Source organism: Amblyomma americanum, chromosome 5, assembly GCF_052857255.1.
Source record: "Amblyomma americanum isolate KBUSLIRL-KWMA chromosome 5, ASM5285725v1, whole genome shotgun sequence".
Lineage (NCBI taxonomy): Eukaryota > Metazoa > Arthropoda > Arachnida > Ixodida > Ixodidae > Amblyomma > Amblyomma americanum.
Genome location: NC_135501.1, coordinates 160120521 through 160143677, shown reverse-complemented (window position 1 = coordinate 160143677; position 23157 = coordinate 160120521). Strand labels below are relative to the sequence as shown.

Genomic DNA, 23157 nt, shown 5'->3' with positions numbered 1-23157 from the left:
AGAGAAAAAATAGCACAATGAGAAGAACATAGAACATAACGCTAGTTTAGGCGGAATATATAATATTAATAATACGCTGTTCGTCCACTATTTCTTCTTCTCAGAAAGCGCTTGCGACTTTTTGAGAATCGACTTGGACGGTCCCATCAACCGCATGCTCGCACAGCTTCGCTAGAACGACCTGATCCGATCTCAACATTACAAGGGAGAATTTACCGGCGTGGAGTTCCTTGGAATTAATAATAGCGGCCTCAACAAGGTTTAGCGGTCTAGAGCCTGGCTTCCCTTCTGCGTCAATGGAATCCGCAAAGTTCAAGTTCGCCCAGCCTGGCGAGATCGCCACGACGGTGCCCTGGAAGATCTGCACCGGGAGAAAAGGGATCCTCCAGCTTAAGCTGCGGCTTTCACGACTGTATTCCACCACTGTATTCCACGTAGAGGCCACTGAGCTCGGCGAGGCCATCAAGTTCGTTCGCGAGGAACCCGTGCTTCCACTGGCCACAGAACAGCTGAAGGCTACCACACATGGAGCCGGGCATTTCGTTGGCATCGCGGTGGAATACTCCTTCTTAGCTTTCCTGCTATTTTTCTGGAAATCTGGAACAAAGAGTTCTTTACCTTATTCGAAACTGCAGCTCAGGAGGTGCTTGTGTGATTTCATCCCTTCTGAAAACTAGGCTAGTGAAGCGGGAAAAAGGGAAGTTGGTAGCTCTGGAAATGCAAGAAGCCCTGATGTCAAGCCCATGTAAAAAAAATTGACGATGGTTTAGCTATGGTTAAACCTGGAATGACGCGATAGCTACAGCTGGCCGAGTGGAACTTACTCAGTTGAATTGAAAAGTCAGTCTTCCGCCGGTCCGTTTCGCTGAGTGTTCCTCCTTCATCTCCGTCCAACTTGGCGCTTGCGAACAGCTGTATCAACTCGGTTTCGCCGGCGCGCCGTGCCGCCGGCAGCAGCAGCTGCTCCGCACCACGTGGCTGGTCAAGTGACCAACCACGTGACTAACCAGGTGATCAGCCATGGCGCCGCGCCTCCGGCAGCTGCTCCGCGCCACGCCACCAACCACGTGACAGCGTAGCGGCGGCGCCACGCTGAAGGCTCAAAGTGCTACCGTAATGTAGCTATCGCTGCAAAAATATATAGGCGATGGCGTGAAAAATAAAAAAACCTAAAGTATTCTATGTTTCACTTACGTTCCTATGTGCACGCTTCGTCTAATATTTATGGGAAGCCAAGAAGAACTTTAATATCTTTCTCTACGCATGGCGTGTTGATTGAGATTTAGTGCTCTGCCGTGCAAATTGCACGTTGATATTCAGGTTTCATGCGTCTATTCTGTTCGTAGTCCGCGCACGTGCTTTCCGTTGCATGCTCGTCTTACGTCGACATTTGTGCAGCTTGTTTAATTTAGTGTGAACCAGCTCGCTAGCACAATAGTCTCTTTTCAGGTAACGACCCGGTAACAAAAATCGTCACGTGCTGTTTCCCTGCGAACAGTTAATAGCTCATAATTGAGTTTGATCTTATATCGCAATACTAGTTAGAATGCACCATCCGAACGAAGGGTAGATATAGAATCGAAATATGAATTCTGGACGCATCAGCTGGAAAAATACCATTCGCGCTGAGAGTTGCCGGATGCCAGGATTGCTGTTCGGCCTCCGATGTGGCATCATTTTAATCCGACAGCATTTCTTGTCTAATAAGTGGCGTGCATAGGACCTGTCAGCAGAGCGTCTCCGTACGAACTGTCAATCATCCATTATAGGGGCAATTAATAGAATAGTTGATAAGTAATTATTTAACTATGACGAATTAATAATTAAGTCACCAAAGCGGTTAATTCATTTGGAAATCAATGAAAAGTGCAAAGTAATTATTTAGTTCAAGTAATAAATAACTCCATTAATCATTAAGTAGTTCACTCGAATGAAAGAATTAGTTATTTACGGGAAAAATTAAATTACATTTGAATTCAATCATGCCCAATTATATCAACGAAAGTTGTTGTGTTATAATGAGCGTTGGCAGGATGTTCCGATTTATTAATAACTCGGCGTAAAATGCTTGATACTTAACTGAAGGTTGCAGAAGAGAACCTTCATGGGGCATTGGATGATAGTACTATTTGCAAATTGACATTAGGCCATCAAAAACACTGCAGTCGACATGATGGTGGTTCGGGCTAGAATTTTAGTGTTTTGGCTCTAGCGAAGGATCAGTAATCAGTAGAGATGTGTAAATGATCAAATATTTCGCATAGCGAATCGAAAGCATACATCTATTCGACTCGTCGGACGATTCAGAAATATCATGCGCAAAATCATTCGGAACGAATAGAATAGGTTTTAAGTTTTCGAATACTTTTCAGATAACTGACGCGCAGTTGCAATAAGACCCACCGTATTTTTCTTCAAACGAGTTTTCCAAAAATAGAGACCACACACGCAGCCTACCCTGCTTGCGCGATTGGTATGCCAGGGTGGTAGGTTTTAGCGCTGCGACACGATCCGTTCAGGTAGGCTGGTGGGACCCAAGACCTCCCAGCCTGCATCTGAAACGGCGGCACCCGCCCCCTCACCTGCGTGTCGGGGGGTGGGTAGTACACCCTTATTCGTTGGACATTAAAGTTTATTCCACCCATCCGTCGTCATCAACAATATATTCTTTCTTTCTGCGTAAAATCTGTCGACGATAGAGATGATGCGATGACATCGTGGCGACAGCTCCTCTTCACTATCAGTGTTTCGCTTTTTGATAGCTATAGCCATAGCTGAATAAGAACTAGCGCCACACCCGAGTGTCGCCTCTGGTATTTATTCCTGCGCACCAGAAAGTTTTATAAAAACATTCCTGCATTTAATCACCATGGCATATCATTTTGCGTGAAATCGAGCTTAAACTGCCCAATTTGTATTCCGTCTGACGCCAGTAGTACGCCCTCATTTGAAGTAACTCGTCGAAACAAATGTTGGGTGCCCATTGTATACTTATGACGCAAGTGGGAAACGCCCGGTTTCTGCTGGAGCTCCCAAGCAAGGCGACTCTTTCTGATAGCCAGGAAGAACAGCAGGGAAGTTTTCTGCACAACCATTTAACCATCGTGCTCATCAGAATCAGAAAATATTGTGCACTATGCGCGCTAGTTAGCGCGGTGTGCAATAAAGAAAACTGAGAATAACTCTATCTATTTTTATATCTTAGCGAAAGTCTATTCTATACCTCCTTAGCACGGTGTGCAATAAAGAAAACTGAGGATAACTCTATTTTTATATCTTAGTACCTCCTTATCTTATATCTTATACCTCCTTTAGAATGCATTGGAAGGTTTTCGGCTTAAGAAGGGGTATTTCATGAGAAAAGTGCGTTTGAAAATCCTCCCCCCGCACCTTGGATCCGACTCGTGGCGTCTACGCAGAAAAGAACTCTGCGATCACATTTCAAAGTTATTGGAGCATCCCCTGATCTCTGAAACCAAAGCTTAAAAAAATCTCTCAACGCGACGCAGTGTACTTGCGAAAGTGGCCAGTCATGGCGACGCTTGTATTCGTGCTTTTTTGCGTTTCATAGTTTAGGATAACTAAGCTTTCGGAGAATGCCCTCTCTTCGAAATCAGAACTCGCGAATCTTTCATGCAGATCAACGTCCATTTGCCCTCAGTATTCTATAAAGAGACACTACGGACCTTTATGTAAAATGTTTGTTGTAGGTAACAATTTGGTTGTTTCGCTCATTTTGCCTGTGTTAATCTCTGTTTAGCACCAAGACACATCTACCGCATTCACACGCGTTAAGCTTGCAGCACTCCCCTTAGGGACACAGAAATCGAGGGAATAGAAACGAAAGCCGAAACCGCCACCGTCACTACCAACTTTTCCGATGCGCTTCTAGATGGCGCCAGCTGCTTTTCTGCATTCCATCGTCATCATTGTCGCTGCTGCTTGAGCACCCAATCACGTGACCCCGCTCCTGGAGGCTTCATGTTTGCTTTCTGTTAAGGTATGCGTTGCGGGCGTTGTGCTTCGAAGTATCTTGTCTCAATTACGTTACGGCTACGTTGCGCTGTCGTGTTGGAGACTGTGCTGTCGGGAGCGAAATCTCGGAGGCAATGGTTAGGCGCCTGATGTTGTTGACCACGGCCTCTAATCTTATATGGATTGTCTACACCCAGGAGCAGTGTGGTCGAGCGGATAGACGCAAGCAGAACATCAATGAAGAACTGCGCGCTCCCTCGGCGTATCCTAAAAAGCGACTCTCGCTGTGACCAACCAGACCGGAATGGCTTTAAGCAGAAAGCTATGCAAGTTTCCGAAACCAAAAGAGGAGGTCCTCAGTTATATTCGCGGCAGCATAAGCAATCGGTCCGCGGAGTGACTGAGATGGTACGCTTGAAAGCACTGGCTACAGCCCGCAACACGGACCTCATGCCAGCGGACTTGAAGGCAAGATTAGATTCATCGATTTATGGACCGGGATCATTTGTCCGTACGTCATCCAACGACGTTTTGCCAGAGGCTACCAACAGAGCATGAAGAGAAGCTGCTGAGATTTTGTCATTTTGTAAAAGTGTGTACGATGGAACATGAGTAGGCTTTGCCATAGGTTGGAAATGCGGGTCAGACCGCTATCTGGTTCCACGGACCAGAAGTTCCACTACGCACTAAAATGATGCTAAAAAACGTTGCGGTGTGCAGGAGAGGAGCGGAACTACTGCTGTAAGGCAGGAAACTTCTTCCATAAGTGGTGTTCAAGATGTCGTCCAGGGCAACTTTGCCGAAGGCATCAAGATGCGTGTTAAAGAAAAGGGCAGGACGTCGGACGAGCTAGTCCTTGATTAGATAAAGACCGCCTGGCAGAACCAAATCAGAACTAAGAGATCCCTGCGAAACAAGACCATTCTCGCTGTCGACAGTTTTGGTAAAAGGTTACTGTTCGAGCCAAGCCCGAATTCCCAAAGTGCGCACGGACTTTGCTATAATCCTTGGAGGCATGACAGGCATGCTGCAGCCGCTTGTTGTGTACTTGGATGGTTCATTTGATGCGAAGTTTCAGCGCTCTTATGTCATGTGGATGGCTGTGGGGAGCCATCAAATGACTGATTTCTTGTCTGAAGAGATCAGCGTTTTGACAAGTCCGCGTGTGGCGCTCTTTGTCGGCCGACGTAGCTTCAAAGGGATTTAAACTGACTGGGATTTTTAACGCCATGAACATCACTGGAAGGTGATGATCCTGGGAGCGCGCTGATCAGGCGAGGTCAGGAAAGAGTACCGAGATCGGGAGTGGCAATAAATAGTGTTCAATGAACACGGTTTTAAGTTGTCCACAGCTGCTAAATTTAGTTTGCCGAGAAGTCGCAGCAGGGAACATCGTTCTAGACATGTATGATCCATGAAGACCTGGCTCGTCTTAATGGCGCACTCGGGCAAAGTCGAAAAAAAGGGCTGCTATATCGTGAGCATAAATGCGGTACCTGAAAATCTCGGGATAAAAAATAGAACACCTCATTTCCTCCGCACTATGCAAACTCTTGACGTCATGCATGACCCAATGAAGCACGCGATTACCAGTTGGCAGTGAATCGCGTAGGGCTACCTTCCCTTGGGGCAAAAGATGTTCGTGCGGATGCCTGTATTTCACACTGTAGCCTTAGCTAGATTGAAAACACCAGCGTTTTTGTGTAAAGTAGGCTTTTCGTCATTAGAAGACGATTATGTATTCATTGTGATCAATTACTTCAATTTGTCACTTCTTTGACGTCGACAGATCTGCTTAGATGTTTCTTGCGGAGAAAGTACGCAGTTTATTCGGTGCGCGGAACGCGTGCAGTCACCCATCAAATGAAGCCTTGTTAGAGCCATGAAGCGAAGAGCGGATGCAGCTGGCTTTATCGCGTTTTAATGAGCGACAGAGCGGGGGGTGTTTCCGCTGGACTGTTTTTTTTTTTGCAGCGGCATAACATTTGAGGAGGCAACTCAAAGACCTACAACTTCTCTTTCAAGCTTAGTCGCAAGTACTCATTTTACGCATAGTAATTCGTCCCGGCGGCTGACGACAACGTGGTAGTGGAATACGTACATAGTGAGTATTTATGAAATTTTTAGGATCTATTCTCAACCCCAGGACAAGTTGCCACTTTGCCAAGGAATATTCTGGCACCGGAAATTTAAGCTTTTTTGCCGCATCCTCCAAGAAAAATCAAACAAATGAAGATTCCGATTAGAGGTTTCTCCGCCAAGGAAATGACGCAGCAACCGTCTCACTTCTCGATGGAAACCTCAACCGCACCATAAGAGAAGGAAGGCGGGATTAAAAGAGGAAGGAGACAGAGGAGCTCTAGTGGTGGACTTCGGAACGATTTCGACCACCTGGGGATCTTTAACGTGCAAAGACATCGCACAGCACACGGGCGCCTTTTGTGTTCCGCCTCCATCGAAACGCGGGTGTCGCGGTCGTGTTATAGCTTTCTGCTATCATGAGGTACCCTCCCCTCCCCATGCTCAAAATAGCTTTTACTCCCGGAGAGGATGGTCGTACAGAAGAACAGACGCACGTGAACAATACCGTGAATTAAAATGACGTGGGACTGTCTTCATAACAAGTGTTGGTAGACACTATAGGCAAAAATGAATTATTTTTGATATCATCTCCGCTTCCAGAGTGTGGTGTGCAGCCCGTTATGAGGCGGAGCAGTCCTTACATTTCTGGTTTACTTTTATACCTCACTGTAACAAATGTGTATGCGATGTGCACATGCGAAAACGTCTGCCATGAAGCGTTATGTTTAGGCAACATATGTGCTGGCAGAAATTTAACTACCGCTACGAGGTTTCTCAAAGTTCTGACCAATGCGACTTTCAGCGTTTAGATATAGCACGTATAAAAATAAAAGGCACACCAATGAAGAGCTAGTTATTTTTTCTGCTACCACACCATTATTTATACTCAGTGACAATTCATTACACATTATTTAGAACTGACGTTGCTGGGCGCCCTACTCAGTGTGGCTTAGTAAAGTTTTCGGGTTTTTAAGGGCAGCAGCAATCAGTATGACCGGATTAACGTTCTAGCGCCACTTTTTCATTCAGCTCTGCAACATGCGTTAACATGATTTAAAATGACCCACGAAAGCTTGCTGAACTTATATCTCTCCGCACGAAAATTATGCACGTTCAGTTATATAAACACACCACTACGGCGCCGCAGTGGTTATTGTGCTCGGCTGCTGGCCCGAAAGACGCGGCTTTGATCCCGGCCGCGGCTGTCCAATTTCGATGGAGGTGAAATTTTAGAGGCGCGTGTGCTGTGCGATGTCAGTGCACAGCAAAGAACCCCAGGTGGTCGAAATTTCCGGAGCCCTTCACGACGGCATCCCTCATAGGCTGAGTCACTTTGGGACGTTAAACGCCCATAAATCATAAATAACTTCGATAAACGTATATCTCAATGTACATTACAGCCATATTTTCTGTCCTTCACTGTGTTTATTGCAGCTTCAAAAACTAGCATGTCGCCATCCAACTTCCTTATTGGTGTGGTCTGCATGGCCGTGTCAGCTGCTGGATTTCGCTACAGTACAGGTGATTAAAGTATTCTTTTTTCTCAGAAAAATAATGCGACTTTCAAAGCTCTATCGTTGTGACATACGGTGGCATGAAGCCACCAAAAGGCTGGCAATGAATCTTTGACGCAGTGACAGCTTGCGTTGCAGTGATCTGAGTGTTCTATGAATGATGCGTTTAGATTCCGTTCATCAAGAAAATTTCCCCGCATTTGACACCTACAAAGGTGAACCTCATTCGGTCGCCAAAATTCAGAATATAACCAACACACCGAATGTAAAAATGGTTTTGGCTACTTCAAGAACGACCTGGGTAAGAGGTTCCTGGGTGTTGTACACCTCGTAATATTTCGACATACTTGAATCCTAACGAAGATGTCGAACATTTTGATGCAGTTCGAAATTGTGTGTCCGTCTGCAAAAGTGCAATTATATATGCTCTGTTTTTTAAGCTGACCTCCATTTGAAACAGTTATTTGACCAAAAGTGCCTTCGCATGTACGCACCAGGAAGTCACTACATACAAGCTTAGAACAATAAGAGGAACACCATTGATATGTGCTTCGTTTTTTGCTTTCTGATTGCTTATAGGAGTGTGCCTTAAAGGGGCCATGACATGGTCGTTATTCATATTGCAGTTTTGTGCTTCAGCAACTAATGCAAGAGCTTATGATTCAGTTTGCGAAATTTAGCTGCCCTGGACGCGCTCTATATTCCAAAAATTGCGATCAAAATTGAGAACGGGTAAACACTCCAACCGGCAGCAACCGCCATATTGAATGCTATCGTGACGTCACCAGGGCATACACGGAGCAACGTTGTCTGCTCTCGTTGCTGCAATGTGCGCAGCGAGGTCTCTTGTCCCTTGTACTTCCTGGGCGATCGAAGTAGCAGTCGTCCCCCATATATTAGTGACAGGTGCCGCAAGAGCGTTAATAATACTAACGCTGTTATTCTTCGGTATAGGTATAGCGTCCGGTTACACCGATGGGACGGCGATCGGCGGTCGGTTGGCTAGTCGGTATGCAAATGCCATCGCTGACGCACTGGTCAGTAAAGCTACACCGACGACGACTTCAGCCCGACCAACGACCCCGTATCGCAGTAGTGTAAAGAGTGAACTTAGTGGGAACTGGCAGAGTGTGGTGGGGGACTATAGTTGGTATGACATTCTATAAACTTGAGAATTTTAAAACTTATTGTACTTGATGCTAGCCACGGCGAAATACGCGATGTGCTTTCATTCGGTGCCTGCGCATAGAATCTATAAGCGAGACAATTGAGCGACACTGGCAGAAAACGCCGCACGACGGTGCCGCTCGTCGCCGTCGCCTGGGCTTGTGCGGCCGAGCGAAAGCTTCACGTCCGGTGAATAGACATCCCGAAAAACTGCGCGTGTCTACCTTATCTTCATCGAAAAAAGCGAAACGAGCGGCCGCATTTCATATCTTGACACTTTCTTACTAATCATCCGGGAACTCCTGCGAGATGCTTGAATTTCGAACGACGATGGACCGTCGGCCCCTTTCGTGACGAGGCCTAGCGAGTACGCAGCTTTCGTGTGTGCGATTTCAGCTATTGCGGAGAGTGAATTCGCAAGTTTTAGCGCCTGAAAATAGCTGTCGAGCGTAGTTTTGGCCATAGTGCCCTCAAAGCGATGACTGCCTACATCGCGGGGCGCGAGTACAATAAGGGGGAAGTGCCGATATGTGACCCGGTCTGCACAGCATGTGCTGAAGGCATCCGGCAGCAGCCATCGGCGTGGACTGTGGACAAATCTGGTTGTTTTCCTTAATTGAAGTAATGCCCGAACGTATTTTTACCTAAAGCGCGTTAAAATCAAATACCGATGACAAGCGGATAGAATTAGCGGGAAGTGCTGGTCCTACGCGAAGCGTTTCCCAAGCAGGCGATATAGCATCAGCCGCGCTTATTGCAGTGTTATCATAGTGTGTAAATGAGTAAAACTACAATCTGTGGGTAACGCTACGTAATATTTAAGATAAGGAGAGCCCATCTTGCGTTTTATGTCAAGCAAACGAGCACTGCTGTTTGCGCACAGCTGTGTAAACAACCCCAGCGGGGGGCTGCAGTTGTCGTGATCGTCGAATTGCTAGGCCACAATGCGCTTAATGATGTACTATCATTTTCAAGCCCTCGTTTAGACGGCGGTTACTATTCATCGGTGCGGGCAGTGAAAGCATTCGAGACGCGTAGGGTTTTGCAAGCGGCTTGGGTCCTGCAAAAGGGCTCTATACGAGCCGAAGGGAATGTGTGTTCGACTTACAAATGCACACATGCAACAGGGAAGTCGTCTTATTCGGCACTTTTCTCTGGTCTTTTCGTGCCTCATGGTTACTATAGTGCCACTTTCTGATAATTTGAGTTTAATCATCGAGTCGATGAAAAGCGGACAAGAAATTGGTAGCCAGCTACAAAACACCGCGGCTTTCACGGCGCACATCGTGAAGGCATGCACGGCACGTGCCGCTTTTCACATACGGGAGCACTTGACTTCTCAAAAGAAATCACACTCATAACATAAAAATACCATGTTTATGAGCGTAAATAATAAAGCAGGGGTCAATCGATTTCTGTTTCCTCAATAATCAGAAAAGGGGTGCCACGAGCAAGTTCGCTTTCTTAAGGATCACTCAGGTCGCGTACTAAGCTGACGGCTTCCGAAAAGAAAACACTGAAAATGCATTTTATTTCGATAAGCTAAAAAAAGAAAACTTTTCGAGCGACCGCCATGCACAGTGTGCGTCTGACGTCAGCGATGACGTCAGCGATGAGAGGTTGCCAGACCAGCAAGCAGTTCGCAGAAGAAACGGAAAAAATTCGTTTTAAACATATTTACCACACAGAATGAACTGAAACTTGAGGGAATTTTGATTTAACAGTTTGAGAATTATATGCGACAAGGTAGGGTATGCGTGAAAATAGGCTGTCATGGCCCCTTTAAAATCAATTTTTGTACAATTGTATGCAGAGGTTATTTTATCAAAGTTCGTACCGAAGTAACTGAACCAAACACGCTTGATGGGTGAGTTCCAGTTGTGTCTGTATGTTTCTAAGCTATATCCACGGCTTGAATTTCCTCGACATCAGCTTTGTTGGTCATCATTATACATAAATTGCCCTTCTTAATTGGCAACTGCGGTAAAAATGATGAATTCAGAGGTCGTTTGACCTGCGAAAATAAACATTTATTTTATACCCGTTCCCTTGCAGACAAGTCATGTGACTTCACCGAAATCGATGCTGAAGGCGCCATCTCTCGGATGCTTGCAAAGCTTCCCAAGGAACCCCTGACTTTACCAATACGACCAAATGAAGTCCCCATCGGCGTGAAATTGCTCGACCTTGAAATGACCGGTATACACCTGCTTCGTCGATACGGAGCGGTGATACCCTTCTGCGTGAACGGCACTCGCATGGTTCAGGTGGACCTTGCCAACGACGGGGACGTATACTTCGCAATTCCGTGGAGCAGCTGCACCGGACAGAGAGGTAGCCTCGAGCTCCGGCCGAGGCTGAGTCGCTTCACGACTGTGCTGCGTGTGGAGAGGGCAGAAATGGGCGAGGAAGTGAAGCTTACGTACGAAGGGCCGACGCTCCCAGTGACCACAGAAGAAGTGAAGTTCTCAGTGGAGGGGGCTGGGTTCACCGCGAAGGTGTTCACTGAATTGCTGTCTCTGGCGTTTCCCGGCGTTTTGCGAAGTTTGTGGAACGCCCGCTTCGCCTACTACTTCTACGTGTCAATTAGTCAGGCTCTGGCGTGAGCTTTTCCGCGAGAAAATGGCTCTAGTAAGGCATTAAATTCATCAGCGGTGTAACTGAGCAGGAAAATTATTTCCACTTAACTATAAACGAAATGAACTTTGCAAGGTAAAATATGCAATGTTTGAAAAAAATTAAACTTTACATTCATATTTTAGGCCTATTTGCCTTGGAATAATTGGAAATGACTTGTTTACTTGAATATTTCATAATCCGCATAAAAACAAATAAATCAGAATGACAAACAGAGGACAGGATGTCGAGTTTTGACCTAATAAAGAAATGAAGCAGTGTTTGTGTCTTTATAGTATGTTCGAATGTACTAGCTGCTGGTGGCATTTATCTGACGGTGTGCTCCCACCTTCACGTGTTTGTGGGGGAACCAAGAATACGCTAAAATAATACATGAACGTGCTCTTCTTTGTAACTCATAATGTAAAATAACTCAGAGAATTCATCACTCACCATTATTCAAGGTAATGCCATCCAGACTAGGCCAAAAACTACCAGCTGCGGAGGGTACACACGGCTGCTAATACAGTCAGGCAGGGTTTTTTTTTTCATTTTGGATTTTTCTCCGCTTGGTTTGCTTTCAGTAAAAACAGTATCTAAATGCGCCATCCAGAGTGGGAAGTCACGTAAAATGTTGATCTGCTTTCACTTAGGTTACAAACTAGAAGTGCATTTGGAAATATTCTATGTCCGCCTTCAAAGGGCAGTGACTTCTTATTGCAGCAGCCGATACTGCTCAATGGTGCAGGAAAGAGGCGTCAAAGTAAGAATGCAAGTTGTAAAAGCGTAGACCACACAACAACATCAGGTACTGCTCGTGACAGTTGCTTTGTGCGCAGGTGGCATTGTAGTTTAGGTTCTCATCGGTGAACAGGTGGCCGCGCTCTTGTTTTCTAGGGTGACAACCGCTGAAACTTGAAAAAAGTGTAACCGCCGGGCGCCCACGGCCATTATGATACGAGAAGGAACCTGAATAAAAATATAAAGTACTCTAATTGCAGGCTCTCGTGAGAGATTTATATCGAAGGTAAATTTCAATTTTTTGTTCCTATATTACACAACGAAACGCCTAGCGAGACCACACGCGCGTATTGTAAAAGCGCAGCAAGTTCATTATTAATTAAAAATTCAAAGATCTTTCGCATATCCTTAGAGAAATAAGTGAAAGCAACTGCTCTATACACCAACCCATATCTCGCCGACCCGACAGTACTTGTTACGCTCCCACGTAAACGGTATAACCGGGGTTGACACATACTCCTGTCAGGACCCAGCCGACATGTTTCTTGTGTCTGGAAATCTGCTCGAGAAAGATACATACGTGTTCAAGCTTCTGCAATAATGACCGCCTCTATGAAGTTCAAGCAGAAATCAATCAACCGCAGACTAATTGGATGTGGGTGCAAAACTATGTCGTACTGCTCAGAAAAGAAATCTTCGATTGACTTCGACTTACAGCAATACACGCAGCCTTCTTCTTAAGCGCGTAGTTTTGGTTAATATCTGTTGTCATACCGAAAAAGTGGATTAATCGTGAAAGAGACATGGCTTGTCAATAATGTCACAGAAAATGCAGCCTTTTTAGAATCAGCTGTTTTCGCCAGTTTTTTTCAGCTGGAGCTAGTATGGCCGAAAAAATATCGTGACGGTCCTTCACGTGGTTTCAGGCAGTTCTCGACAAGGTTCACAGTCACCTGCATCCTTAATGAATTGCTGCCATTTTCACAACGCCCCAGTTAGCTCTGCGGCTCATATCAATAAACACTTTCTTCTTTTAAATTAAGAAGGATTTGTATAGAGCTTTATGTAGTAGGCTAATAAATGCATTGTTTTCGTTTAAAACAAACAATCAAGTTTAGTACACAGCATTCGTACATTATGCGTGATCGACTGCTAAAGCACCGCCATGAAAGTTATTCTTGGTTTGGTTATTTTCCTGCATTCTTACTAATTATTCTGGCTCGTTGTCGTCATTGGGAAAGAACGTCGACATGAAATCCCACATTCCTCAGCAATTGCTCCAAGAACCACCAAGCAAGAACAGGACGGATGCCTTCGAGCAACCTTTCTCGCTTCTTTCCTTTCCTTACTGACTCCCTTTGGTTATCGCGGAGCTGATCGCGGGTGATCTCGAGTGCTCAGTGAAAGTTTTGTTTTTTGAGTGCTCTTCGAGTAGCCTACTCAAGCAGCATTTTCCTCCCTAGTGCACCCTAGGACAGGTGGCTTAGCGCGAAGTGTACATTCATTCACCTCAATGGCGCTGGTATGGCCCACCGTATCCTAGTGAAGCCACGTAAACCACAATCCATCGGAAGAGAGCGCCTTAAAACCACTTCCGATAGTCATCGCTGCACAGTTCTCTAGGCATAGACTGATCCTCCCTCTTTCTTTTGATTTGGCTGTTTGTTTAAGTCTCACGGTCACCGTTCGTGTGGCAAATTAATCAGGCTTTTAACCTTTGAAATGGCGTTAAAAATTTGGAGTGCGGTAATAATGAGCAGCAATATATTCTTACCGTCCTAAGAACTACGTGAGAGTCGTCGTATGTAGCAATGAAAGCATGTTCACCGCATCACTACTTAGTCATCGCAAATGCATGCTGTTATGCCTAACACCGTTGTTTCAAATTTTTGTTGTGCCCAATATTGTTTTCAACGTGCTGACGTCGTCAGACTTGTGCTAGTGTAAGCTGCTGACCATATTCTTTCCGCAACTACAATCCAACGAGACGACTAACCGAATTTCTGACACCATGTGAATTTTAAGGCGGGCTCGACAAAAAACAGCGAACCAATACGTGTCGATATGCAAATGTCATAGGGCGGACACTTATAACCCCATTCTGCACGGCTTCTGATAGGCGCCATTCCTACTCATACTCCCGTGCCTGACTAAATGCAAACTTTTTTCTTTATCGCCCACTGCGCACTGGAAAAAAAAAACATTAAACTAAACCTGCTAGATGTTCCGCGACACATGCCAGATGCGGCGGTCTTCATAGAGGAAGTCCCATATTACCATCGGGGTGTATGCGCTGGCCGCTATTTAACTGGACAGCGTTAAGGCTACCGCTCTGTGTAAAACCCAATGCCGTCAGTATCCTAGTAGCCGACTTTGTGAGCTGGGGCCTGGCGGCCCACCTGACACCTTGATCACGTGGCCTTGAGAGGTCATGAGAACTTGCCCACGCTGCAAATTGCCAACCTGGCCGCCGCACTGTAAGCGAACTGCCCACCATGGCAGGTGGCCGCTCAATAAACAATTGGTCGCGAGTGGTTGCTCGGGAAGAGTAAGCTGGATCTCACAAGATCCACCGTTTGCAGCACCTGCCATCGCAAGGCAGTGGCGCTTCGCCTAATCGCTGCATCACTGCGTCATGTGCGGTATGAGGACTCCCAGGGATCTATGAGCGTAATGTAGACAATGACCAAGTCCGCGTATAGGCCTCTTCACATTTGCATTTTTGAGCGCCGCCATCTTACCACTGGACTGTCTCAGCAGAGTCCGGATTGGCGGATTTCATGCAGGCATCTACTGCGCACGCGCAGCGCAGTCCAACACGCACGCGCGCTCAATCAAGCTGTGAACAGCGAAAAGGTGTACATGGACATGTAGACCTTTTGGCTATATTGAAGGAGTGCTTGCGTGGGAAATTTGGTATCCGCCTTGAGGGCGCACATTAAACGTGTGGTCACTTAAGGTGCGTTAAGGTAAAATAAATTTACTCTCTGGCGTACGATATCGGCTGGCATCCGCGATCTGTCTGCAAATGTGCACCTTAACGTTAGCACTCACGACATAGCCATGACCACCATTTGAAAGTGAAAAATTTTGTTAACTACCACACTTGCGCCGACTTCTGCTTGAAGCTCGCTGCACAGATCTTGTCGTGTGAGTGTGGCCGGAGTTTTGAACCTCGCTTGATGCAGTGGATCTGATCGGGGTGCACTGCGTTCTTTTTGTTCTAGGCTGATAATTATCTGCTTCAGGAGACGCAGAAATTAGACCGAACTGGACTGGTGACATTGGAAGAAATGCTAAACGGCTAACTTTTCAGTTGCGCGGTTTCTACAAAGAGATGAGTACACTGATCCTAGAAGGCCCCCTATAAAAGCAGCAACGCCACGTTCTCTGCACTCTCTTCCAAACCAGTGTAAATGAAGAAATTAATATATTTTATAAAGGCGTGCGTCTACTGCTTTGCGGTTTCCTACACGATCAATCTTAGCTCATCACTTTTTTGCGCCAAATCTCCACCCTCACCCCAAAAATATCTTATAAAGAAATGGGACTTCTGAAAAGGCAGAATGAATTAAGACTTGATCCTAGTTGATATCGTCGATGTTATCCCTGTGATGGCAGCTGCCTAGAATCAAGAGCTGTTTTGGCAGTAGCAGTTTACCATACCAATATAAACAACATAAACAACGGTTCATGTTGGTAACACACAACAGCAGAAACCTGCATGCCAAGCGTGTTTTGTTCTCCGCAACCAACTACGTGTACCTTGTTCTTACATGTTGACGAGGAAAACTTGCACATGGTGTCAGGAGCAAAAGTGATATCTTAAGAAATTTTTACACACGTCTTGCCTTATTAGAGACTAATAGAGCAAAACAAAAATGACATAGTGAGCTATTGCTGTGGCCGGCATAACTCTCAGTGCCGCTGGGTTTCAGCAGCGTAACGGTGAGTGGAAATGTGATATTGCAATGAAGAAATGCATTGGTTACAAGAACTAGCGTGCTCCCTATCGTATCAGAAACTTTTTAAAATGTTTCTGAAAACCTAATTGACGGCCCAATTGTTAATTGAACAATAGCACGTAAAATAAAGTTTAATTAGGTACAGTGCAATTTTTCCGGAATATAAATATTCCAGGACCACCAAATTACTTTACTTAAGGAGAACGGGTTGAAATGTAGAATTAAAAACGTTGAAAATTTATTATATCCACAAGTTAACAGCATCTACTGGCAGCAAAATAATGTCTGAGCAGCACAAGAACAGGAATTCTTTGCAGATTATTCAAAAGTCATGTGCAGTTTGCGTGCCGGGCGTGACTGAGAATGGTGTTTCGGTGAAACCGCACGAAATATGGCCGGAAAGTAATAGTCGATACTCCTCCTTAACGTCGTTTAAATTATTACGTTTCTTTTCCCTGATAATTTTAGGCATTTTTAAAACTTCATCTAACACAAGATCTAAAAATAAAGTCAAGAGATAAAAAGCCACTAAAAGTCGCAGATATAATTTGATTCTAAAGGTGTTAGAAAAGTTATCCTGCCTTGAAAATTAAGAAAACAACTTAGGTCGTGGATATTGAGGACGCATAAACATACCGTATAAACCGTATAAACATACAATTTTGAAAGAAAGCTCGGCGCACGATTAATTTTTTCCATTTAATTGTTGCTGACACTCCACATGCCACGTAAAATGCCCGTGCTAGTACTGAGAAATAAAAGTAATGGCGTGCACGCTGTTAGGTGATTGCTCATTGTTCAACCTTCCCAATCCTCCTTTCCTCACAACGTGCGGCGACTTGGGAGAACTACGTCAAAATGGTTCTGCTACCCAGAAAACTGGCTGAAAACAAATTCACGTGACCGACGTGGCACTATCCAGTTCCTCGGAGAGTTATCTGAAAGTTGCCGTTATCTGGCGCTTTGCGCAGGCTTGAATTGCGCATTCACAGTTCCCCAGGTGGTCGAAATTATTCCGGAGCCCTCCGCTATGGCACCTATTCTTCCTTTCTTCTTTCACTCCCTCCTTTATCCCTTCCCTTACGGCGCGGTTCAGGGGTCCAAAGATATATGAGACAGATACTGCGCCATTTCCTTTCCCCAAAAAACCAATTATTATTATTATATTCATGCTCACAGTTTCTCTTCAACCAGTGGAGCATGTGAAAGTGCCGAGAAAAAGAGGAGCGTATTTAACATATACGGAGCGGCTGCGTGAAAAGGGCGGATTGGGTGCTTGATGCTTTAATTTCTCCAGAGTGCTTTCACGGGAACGGGGTGCAAAATTATTTATGAAAATACGCATGCTTTTCTTTGACAGGCAGCAGAGCGACGCCAGAAGCTTAGCGGAACCTCCGTCCCCAGAAAAGAATTCATCGAGAGGGCCCCTAAGATCACAGCGCCGTAGATACCACATTGAAGATTGCACCTATATATCTTAACGTGTCACAGGCGATCCATTCTAACATTGTCTTTGAGTAGTTGGAGTATGCGAAATTTCCTTTTGCGATATCTTAGGATAAGGCCACTGGCGGAATTGTTTGCTCTATAGGATGTGCTTTGTGAGAATGTGATGGAAAGAAAAAAGTGTCGCACATTCCAAAAATGACCAAGGAGGATGAGAGGAAGAGAAAACTTTATTGTACTCTGCGGTTTTGGGAACGCTGATGATAGCCACAGGTCCTAGGTAATCTGGGTCATTTTTTGTCCCTGGTGCAACGAGAAATGGCCCAGAATACCTAGTAAATTCGGCGATCGTGAGGGTACGTGTTTAGCACGTTTTCGATGGAAAAAGTAAAACATGATTATCTGCTGTTCTATGTGCGACAATAATTCTATCTTTGCAGTTTGTAATTACCAGAATGAAAATATATTTTGAGTTATAGGAAGCAAACAACTAGCTATGAAAAAATATCAACTAGATGATCCAGAAAAGACAACCACACATGTCAAAATGATCTAAATGATTTAGAGCTTCTAAGAAGTGAAAATGATTCCTAAGCTAGGACTGGAACCCATTGACGTTGATCGTGACTAAACATTGTTTAGTTGTGTGCAATGTCTTGGTTTAAATTCTAACAAAACATTTCCTGCGCCGAATGAAGAAAAGAATTATTCGAATATTGCTTCTCCAGTTGCAGCACAACCTTTGCTGCCAATTGCAGAAAGTTTCATATTGAATTCTTCGAAAAATCTTTATTTCTCTTAGTGTTACAGCATCTCACTGCAGCTTCGTTGGAACAAGTTTTTTCCCCGGCACTTTTCCTTAGTCTTCGTGCGTCTTCATGCGTTGCCTTTTGTGACGCTGGTGCGAATAGTTCAAACCGTGTTGTCCACCAGAGCGTTACGAAGAACCACTACGAAGTGCTCGTTGAAAAGGATTCTCCACAGTTGTTGGAAGGCCCCATTGAAGGCGAGGCTAAGGCCCCCTATGGCTTGTCTCGCAATGTCTCCAGCCCCTTCTACCACAAGAATGAGACCTTCTGTGGCCACAGGTACCGCGGGCCCTTCATAAGAGAGCACCACATCGCGGCTCGACTCGTCTAAGGTTACACTGAACTGCGTGGTGAGGCGCGTGATCCGCGAACGAAGCCTAATGCTGCCTTCGCTTCCTGAGCAATGCCTCCATCGGGTAGAGAGCGCGGTGTTGCTGCTAGTAATGAGGTCCAACTGGAGCATTCGGGTCCCGTTGACGCAGTAGGGCAAGAGTGGCCCATACCCGTGCACTCCGTCAAGGCCGCTGATGTTGAGGCCACCAATTTCAAGGCCTGCGAACAGTGGTGAAAACGACTGGGAACCGACGAGATGGTGCTCGGGGAGCTTGGCCAGGAGTTTGTCCACGGCGCCGTCCAGATCAATGTGCGTGAAGTCGCAGGAGTTGTCTGCGCAAAAGATACGGTTAAAGTGGCAGTTGTCTTCCCAAAATTCTCTGCTGTGTTGCACTTGACGAGCCATAGATAATTGGAGAGATGTTTACGGATAAAAATAGTAGCTAAGTTACAATCACCATCAAACCTTGCGCTATATTTTGGTGCCGCTGTAAGAAGTAGGAACACTCAACGAACCAGTAAAAGGCAATTCATTGCCCATGTCACGAATCGTGTAAATAAATGATTATTGCAAGCACAAGATAATGGCGCTAGGCAGGAGGATCTATTCTTCTTTCATGCGGCCAGATTCGATAGGCGTGAGAACGTCAGAGAAGGATCATAACAGTTCGGCAGCTTTCTCACGCGATAATAGCGATGTTTTCAGTGCACTCGGAAAGAGATCCATTCAACGCGCTGAGTTATTTTTCGCATGCTTTTTATCATACCTGTTGTGGGGATCTGACACACCTCTCATCGCGTTATCTTAACCCTTGAGACAGCGAACCGTTGGCGAATTCTTTTCTATGTTCTTGTTTGCCTTTATCTTTCACGTGTTTTCTGCTACTGGACTTCTCACTTAATGTTGCTTCTTTTATGACTGCAAATTCATACCCATTGCTTCTAAACCTACAGCGTTCGCAACGTTGAGAAAAGGCATTATTTTAACGCTGCTGTTGTAAACACTCTACTGAAAAGTTCAGATCCTGTACTCCAACACATTTCCATCGGCGTTCATTCTTGCTCGCTCTCTGGAAGTAAAAAAAAAAAAATGAACCAGCGCGGGGCGAAATTACATCGCTTATATTTTCGCGAACATGAAATTATGCTTTTTGATGATTCCATTCCAGCCCAAGCCTGGTGGCTGCAAAATATATCTTGAAATCGACTGTAATCGCTTCATACGTTTGTAAGAGTGGAGCCCAGAAAAAACAGTATAGTAATTATATCATTGTGGTCGACTTAATGAGATGATTTAGCAATGAAACGGAACCGTGAAATCAACGAAAGGGCAGTGAATGTGCACGTAGTTCATTGGAGAAAAAACATTTTGACCTGCTTAATGAGAGCACCAAATGCCTGCGCTTACCTTCTCTGACAGCGCTAGTGTTTATTTCCCAAGAGACACAATGTTACCGTGGCTAAGACATTATTTCAAGTGGTGACACTAATCCTGGTTGAACCACTGACTTTGTGAGGTCTGTTAGGTGTATACTAGGATCGCGAGACCATTGTAGAAAAGAATGAATATATCTTCCTAATGAAAGTTCCCCGCCGGAAAAACCTACTTTTGGCTTCCAGCTTTGCTGAAATATCACTTCCCTGTTTTGTTACATAAAACATAAGTAACAATAAAAACGTTTTTTTTAAGTAGCAATGATTACAACGATTATACTCGACTCTATTCTGCGTACCGCTCTTCGGATACATGAACTTGATTTCTGCATACCGAGCCCCTCGTAGACATTTCTATAGCGCATTGCTGCTGCGGCTGACACCAGGCGCTTACCTGTTGTGTAGGGAAAAGCAGAAGCCATTCCCACGAAGCACACAGAAATCAGTGCAGATAGTGACCGCATTATTTTTGCTGAACCTGAAATGAAGAATCGCTTTTATATTATATATAATTGGTTTTTGGGGGGGAAAGGATATGGCGCAGTATCTGTCTCATATATCGTTGGACACCTGAACCGCGCCGTAAGGGAAGGGATAAGGAGGGAGTGAAAGAAGAAAGGAAAAACAAAGGATTGCTTTCCATAAAGAATTCGTTGGAGCAACCATTTTGTAGTTTATGCAAAGCGAATATAGATTTAGTAAGCAGCTGAAGACGACCTTTACTTTCTTGGGCAGCCAAGCCACAAAGGAATGTGGCTTCATGTACCCCAAAGTTGATGAAGAAACTTTCACAGATTCGTGATTGCCGAGATCGCAGGTAAATGTTTCGAGACTGCCGCTTAGAAAATTACCGTCTCGATTTATAGCCTTTTTGTACTATGTAATGTTTTAAAGATCAAATAGCGATTTTTTCAAGTACTCCACAGGGTTATCGCAATGAATTAGAATTTTTTATAGGCCGGACAGTTAAAGCTGGTTTGGCGAACTGGAATGCCGTGGGCTCGCGAACAGAGCGGTGATTGAACTGATGTAATTCCCATTTGCCCAACGTTAGAAAAGAATGTTTAACGACAGTTGCTTTGCTGCTGATTTGCGTGAGAAGCTGTAAATCCAGAGGTTATTTTTAAGACAATCATAGAGAAATTGCGTCTTCCTGTGCTGTGATAGGTTGTGTTAAATGATACATAGGCAGCTAAGGCCATTATTCGCCAAGCACAAGATAAATAAAGGTTTTTTGCTGAAATTTATACAATTGTAAGTAGTCAGAGGTTATGTAGTGGGCCTAAAACGTTAGTACTACCAAGCGATCCCATAGAAAAGAACTTCTAGAGGTGGCTGTTAGCAGGAGCTTTGAAGAGGGTTGGGTAACTTCAGCAGTTATCTTTGGATTTGTAAGGATCTCGAGGCTACCAGCGAACCGAAATTTCGTCTTTCATTCGGTATAACCCCGGCCTCAATTTTGGCGCCTCCTTCGATAAAATTTCGATGCCGACTGATTGTGAAGACCGCGTTTTGAAGTGGATTAAATTTTAAAAATATATTAGGTACCAGAGAGCTTTGTGATCGTAGAAAATGTTAAATTTTGGAGAGTACCTCTTTTTTGCGGCAGAGAAGCTTACCATAGGCTTTTCTAAGTATTTATCTAGCGGCTTCAGGGCCGCTAAAGTCCCATGCTACAATGATTATATTCACAATATTTAAGGAAGAATAGAGGTCATGAAATAATCTGCTACTTTTTAACCCTAGACCACAATCGCCGAATTCCAAACAAGCACCCTAATTTCTTCCAGTCAGTATAATCAATAAATATCGCATGAATATTTCGTATGAAATATCGCATAAATAAATATCGCATGAAATTTTCAACACTTTGAACCTGATGGCTATGTAGAGACAAACTACAAGATTCCCTTGAATGCTCCCGGGCGGAAGCATATCAGTGCAGTTCTGTCTCTTAAATTGCACTATGCGAACGAGGTTAGGTATTGAAGTATTTTATTTAGTGGAAGAATTAGATCAAATTCTGGCTTAGGCCGCTGTTTTCACATAAGCACACGCCATATAAGCGCTTCCATCATTGATCTACATATATCGCAGCGAATGCACACTGCTGTCTGGGCTACGATAGCTGAATAAGTATACTCACTTTTCAGCAACGTCTTCTAAGGCGAAATAATTTGGGACTTCTGTGTCGATGTAAATGACCTTACTCAAAAAAGCTGTTGTCTCCGACGGGGTTGTGGTCAACACTGAAGCACGTCGCCTCACACAGGACCTAATATAGAGCCGCAGTCGGCCTTGTTTTTGTACGTTTTTTGACACGCATTCAAGAGACGCGCGGTCGAGCAACGGCACTGAATGCAACCGCGATAAACCACCCTGCAACCAGCCTACAATAGGATGTTCTGAGCGGCGCCAAATGTATCTGATTGGCAGGATTGCTGGCCTTTAAACGACAAAATTAGCCGTGATAGGCCGTTTACGTCTGAGCGTGTCCTGACGTCTGTCTGGCATGCATGTGTCTGCTCGGGAAGAAATCGTGTTGTTTGGGCAGGGGTGCTCTTGACGCGAGTGGTGGCTGATCTGCAGCGAAGCTTTGAGATAAACCGAGCAAAAACGTCCGGTGACGCTTTTTCCTTTTCTAGAAGGTTAACGATTAAAAAACAGACAGGAAAATATCTCTCATCTTGCAAAAAATTTCTGTTTATTCTGTTTCTTGCGCTTCACTTTCTTTATTTAATCCTTTATTTAATCCTTGAAAAGTGCGGTGCAGTATGTACAATGTCGGACTTCTAGCAGCAATGGGTAGCACCTAAAAAGTCGGTTTTTTACATCCCCTCTGTGAAAAATATCTCTTCTACCATAATCCTTACCTAGGCTTCGATTATAGACCCTAGAGCTGCAATATGACGCTGCGTAGATTGCCACCTCTGCTCGCTTTTTTTGACAAATGGTATCACAAAACAAGGCTGTTTAACTGTCCTCTTTTCATAGTGTTGCTTGCGTTACTAAGTTCCTCATGCCTTTATGACGTTTGTAGCTAGCTGTTGTCTCCACAGTATGTCATGGCTAAAG

At 44.8% G+C, this 23157-nt stretch overlaps 2 protein-coding genes across 2 annotated transcripts; one reads left to right on the top strand and one right to left on the bottom strand.

Moving 5' to 3' along the window:
* The first annotated feature begins 5958 nt into the window (after positions 1 to 5958).
* Positions 5959 to 12885, top strand: LOC144135210 (uncharacterized). The gene is made up of 3 exons (XM_077667949.1): positions 5959 to 6079; positions 7492 to 7578; positions 10794 to 12885. The coding sequence occupies exons 2-3, from the start codon at positions 7506 to 7508 to the stop codon at positions 11342 to 11344; spliced, it is 624 nt and encodes a 207-aa protein (XP_077524075.1). The 5' UTR covers positions 5959 to 6079; positions 7492 to 7505; the 3' UTR covers positions 11345 to 12885.
* A 4844-nt stretch (positions 12886 to 17729) lies between these two features.
* LOC144132870 (uncharacterized) lies at positions 17730 to 22370 on the bottom strand. Its single transcript, XM_077665583.1, has 3 exons — positions 22229 to 22370; positions 20477 to 20560; positions 17730 to 18981 (listed from the first exon to the last, which is right to left on the bottom strand). The coding sequence occupies exons 2-3, from the start codon at positions 20544 to 20546 to the stop codon at positions 18419 to 18421; spliced, it is 633 nt and encodes a 210-aa protein (XP_077521709.1). The 5' UTR covers positions 20547 to 20560; positions 22229 to 22370; the 3' UTR covers positions 17730 to 18418.
* Between the last annotated feature and the right edge of the window lie 787 nt (positions 22371 to 23157).

Excerpts from the sequence above, each read along its gene's own strand:
- LOC144135210 (XM_077667949.1), top strand. The coding sequence starts at position 7,506 with ATGTCGCCATCCAACTTCCTTATTGGTGTGGTCTGCATGGCCGTGTCA. Across the intron at positions 7,579-10,793 it reads TGGATTTCGCTACAGTACAG|ACAAGTCATGTGACTTCACC; the intron begins GTGATTAAAGTA and ends GTTCCCTTGCAG.
- LOC144132870 (XM_077665583.1), bottom strand. The coding sequence starts at position 20,546 with ATGCGGTCACTATCTGCACTGATTTCTGTGTGCTTCGTGGGAATGGCT. Across the intron at positions 18,982-20,476 it reads TGCTTTTCCCTACACAACAG|ACAACTCCTGCGACTTCACG; the intron begins GTAAGCGCCTGG and ends TCTTTTGCGCAG.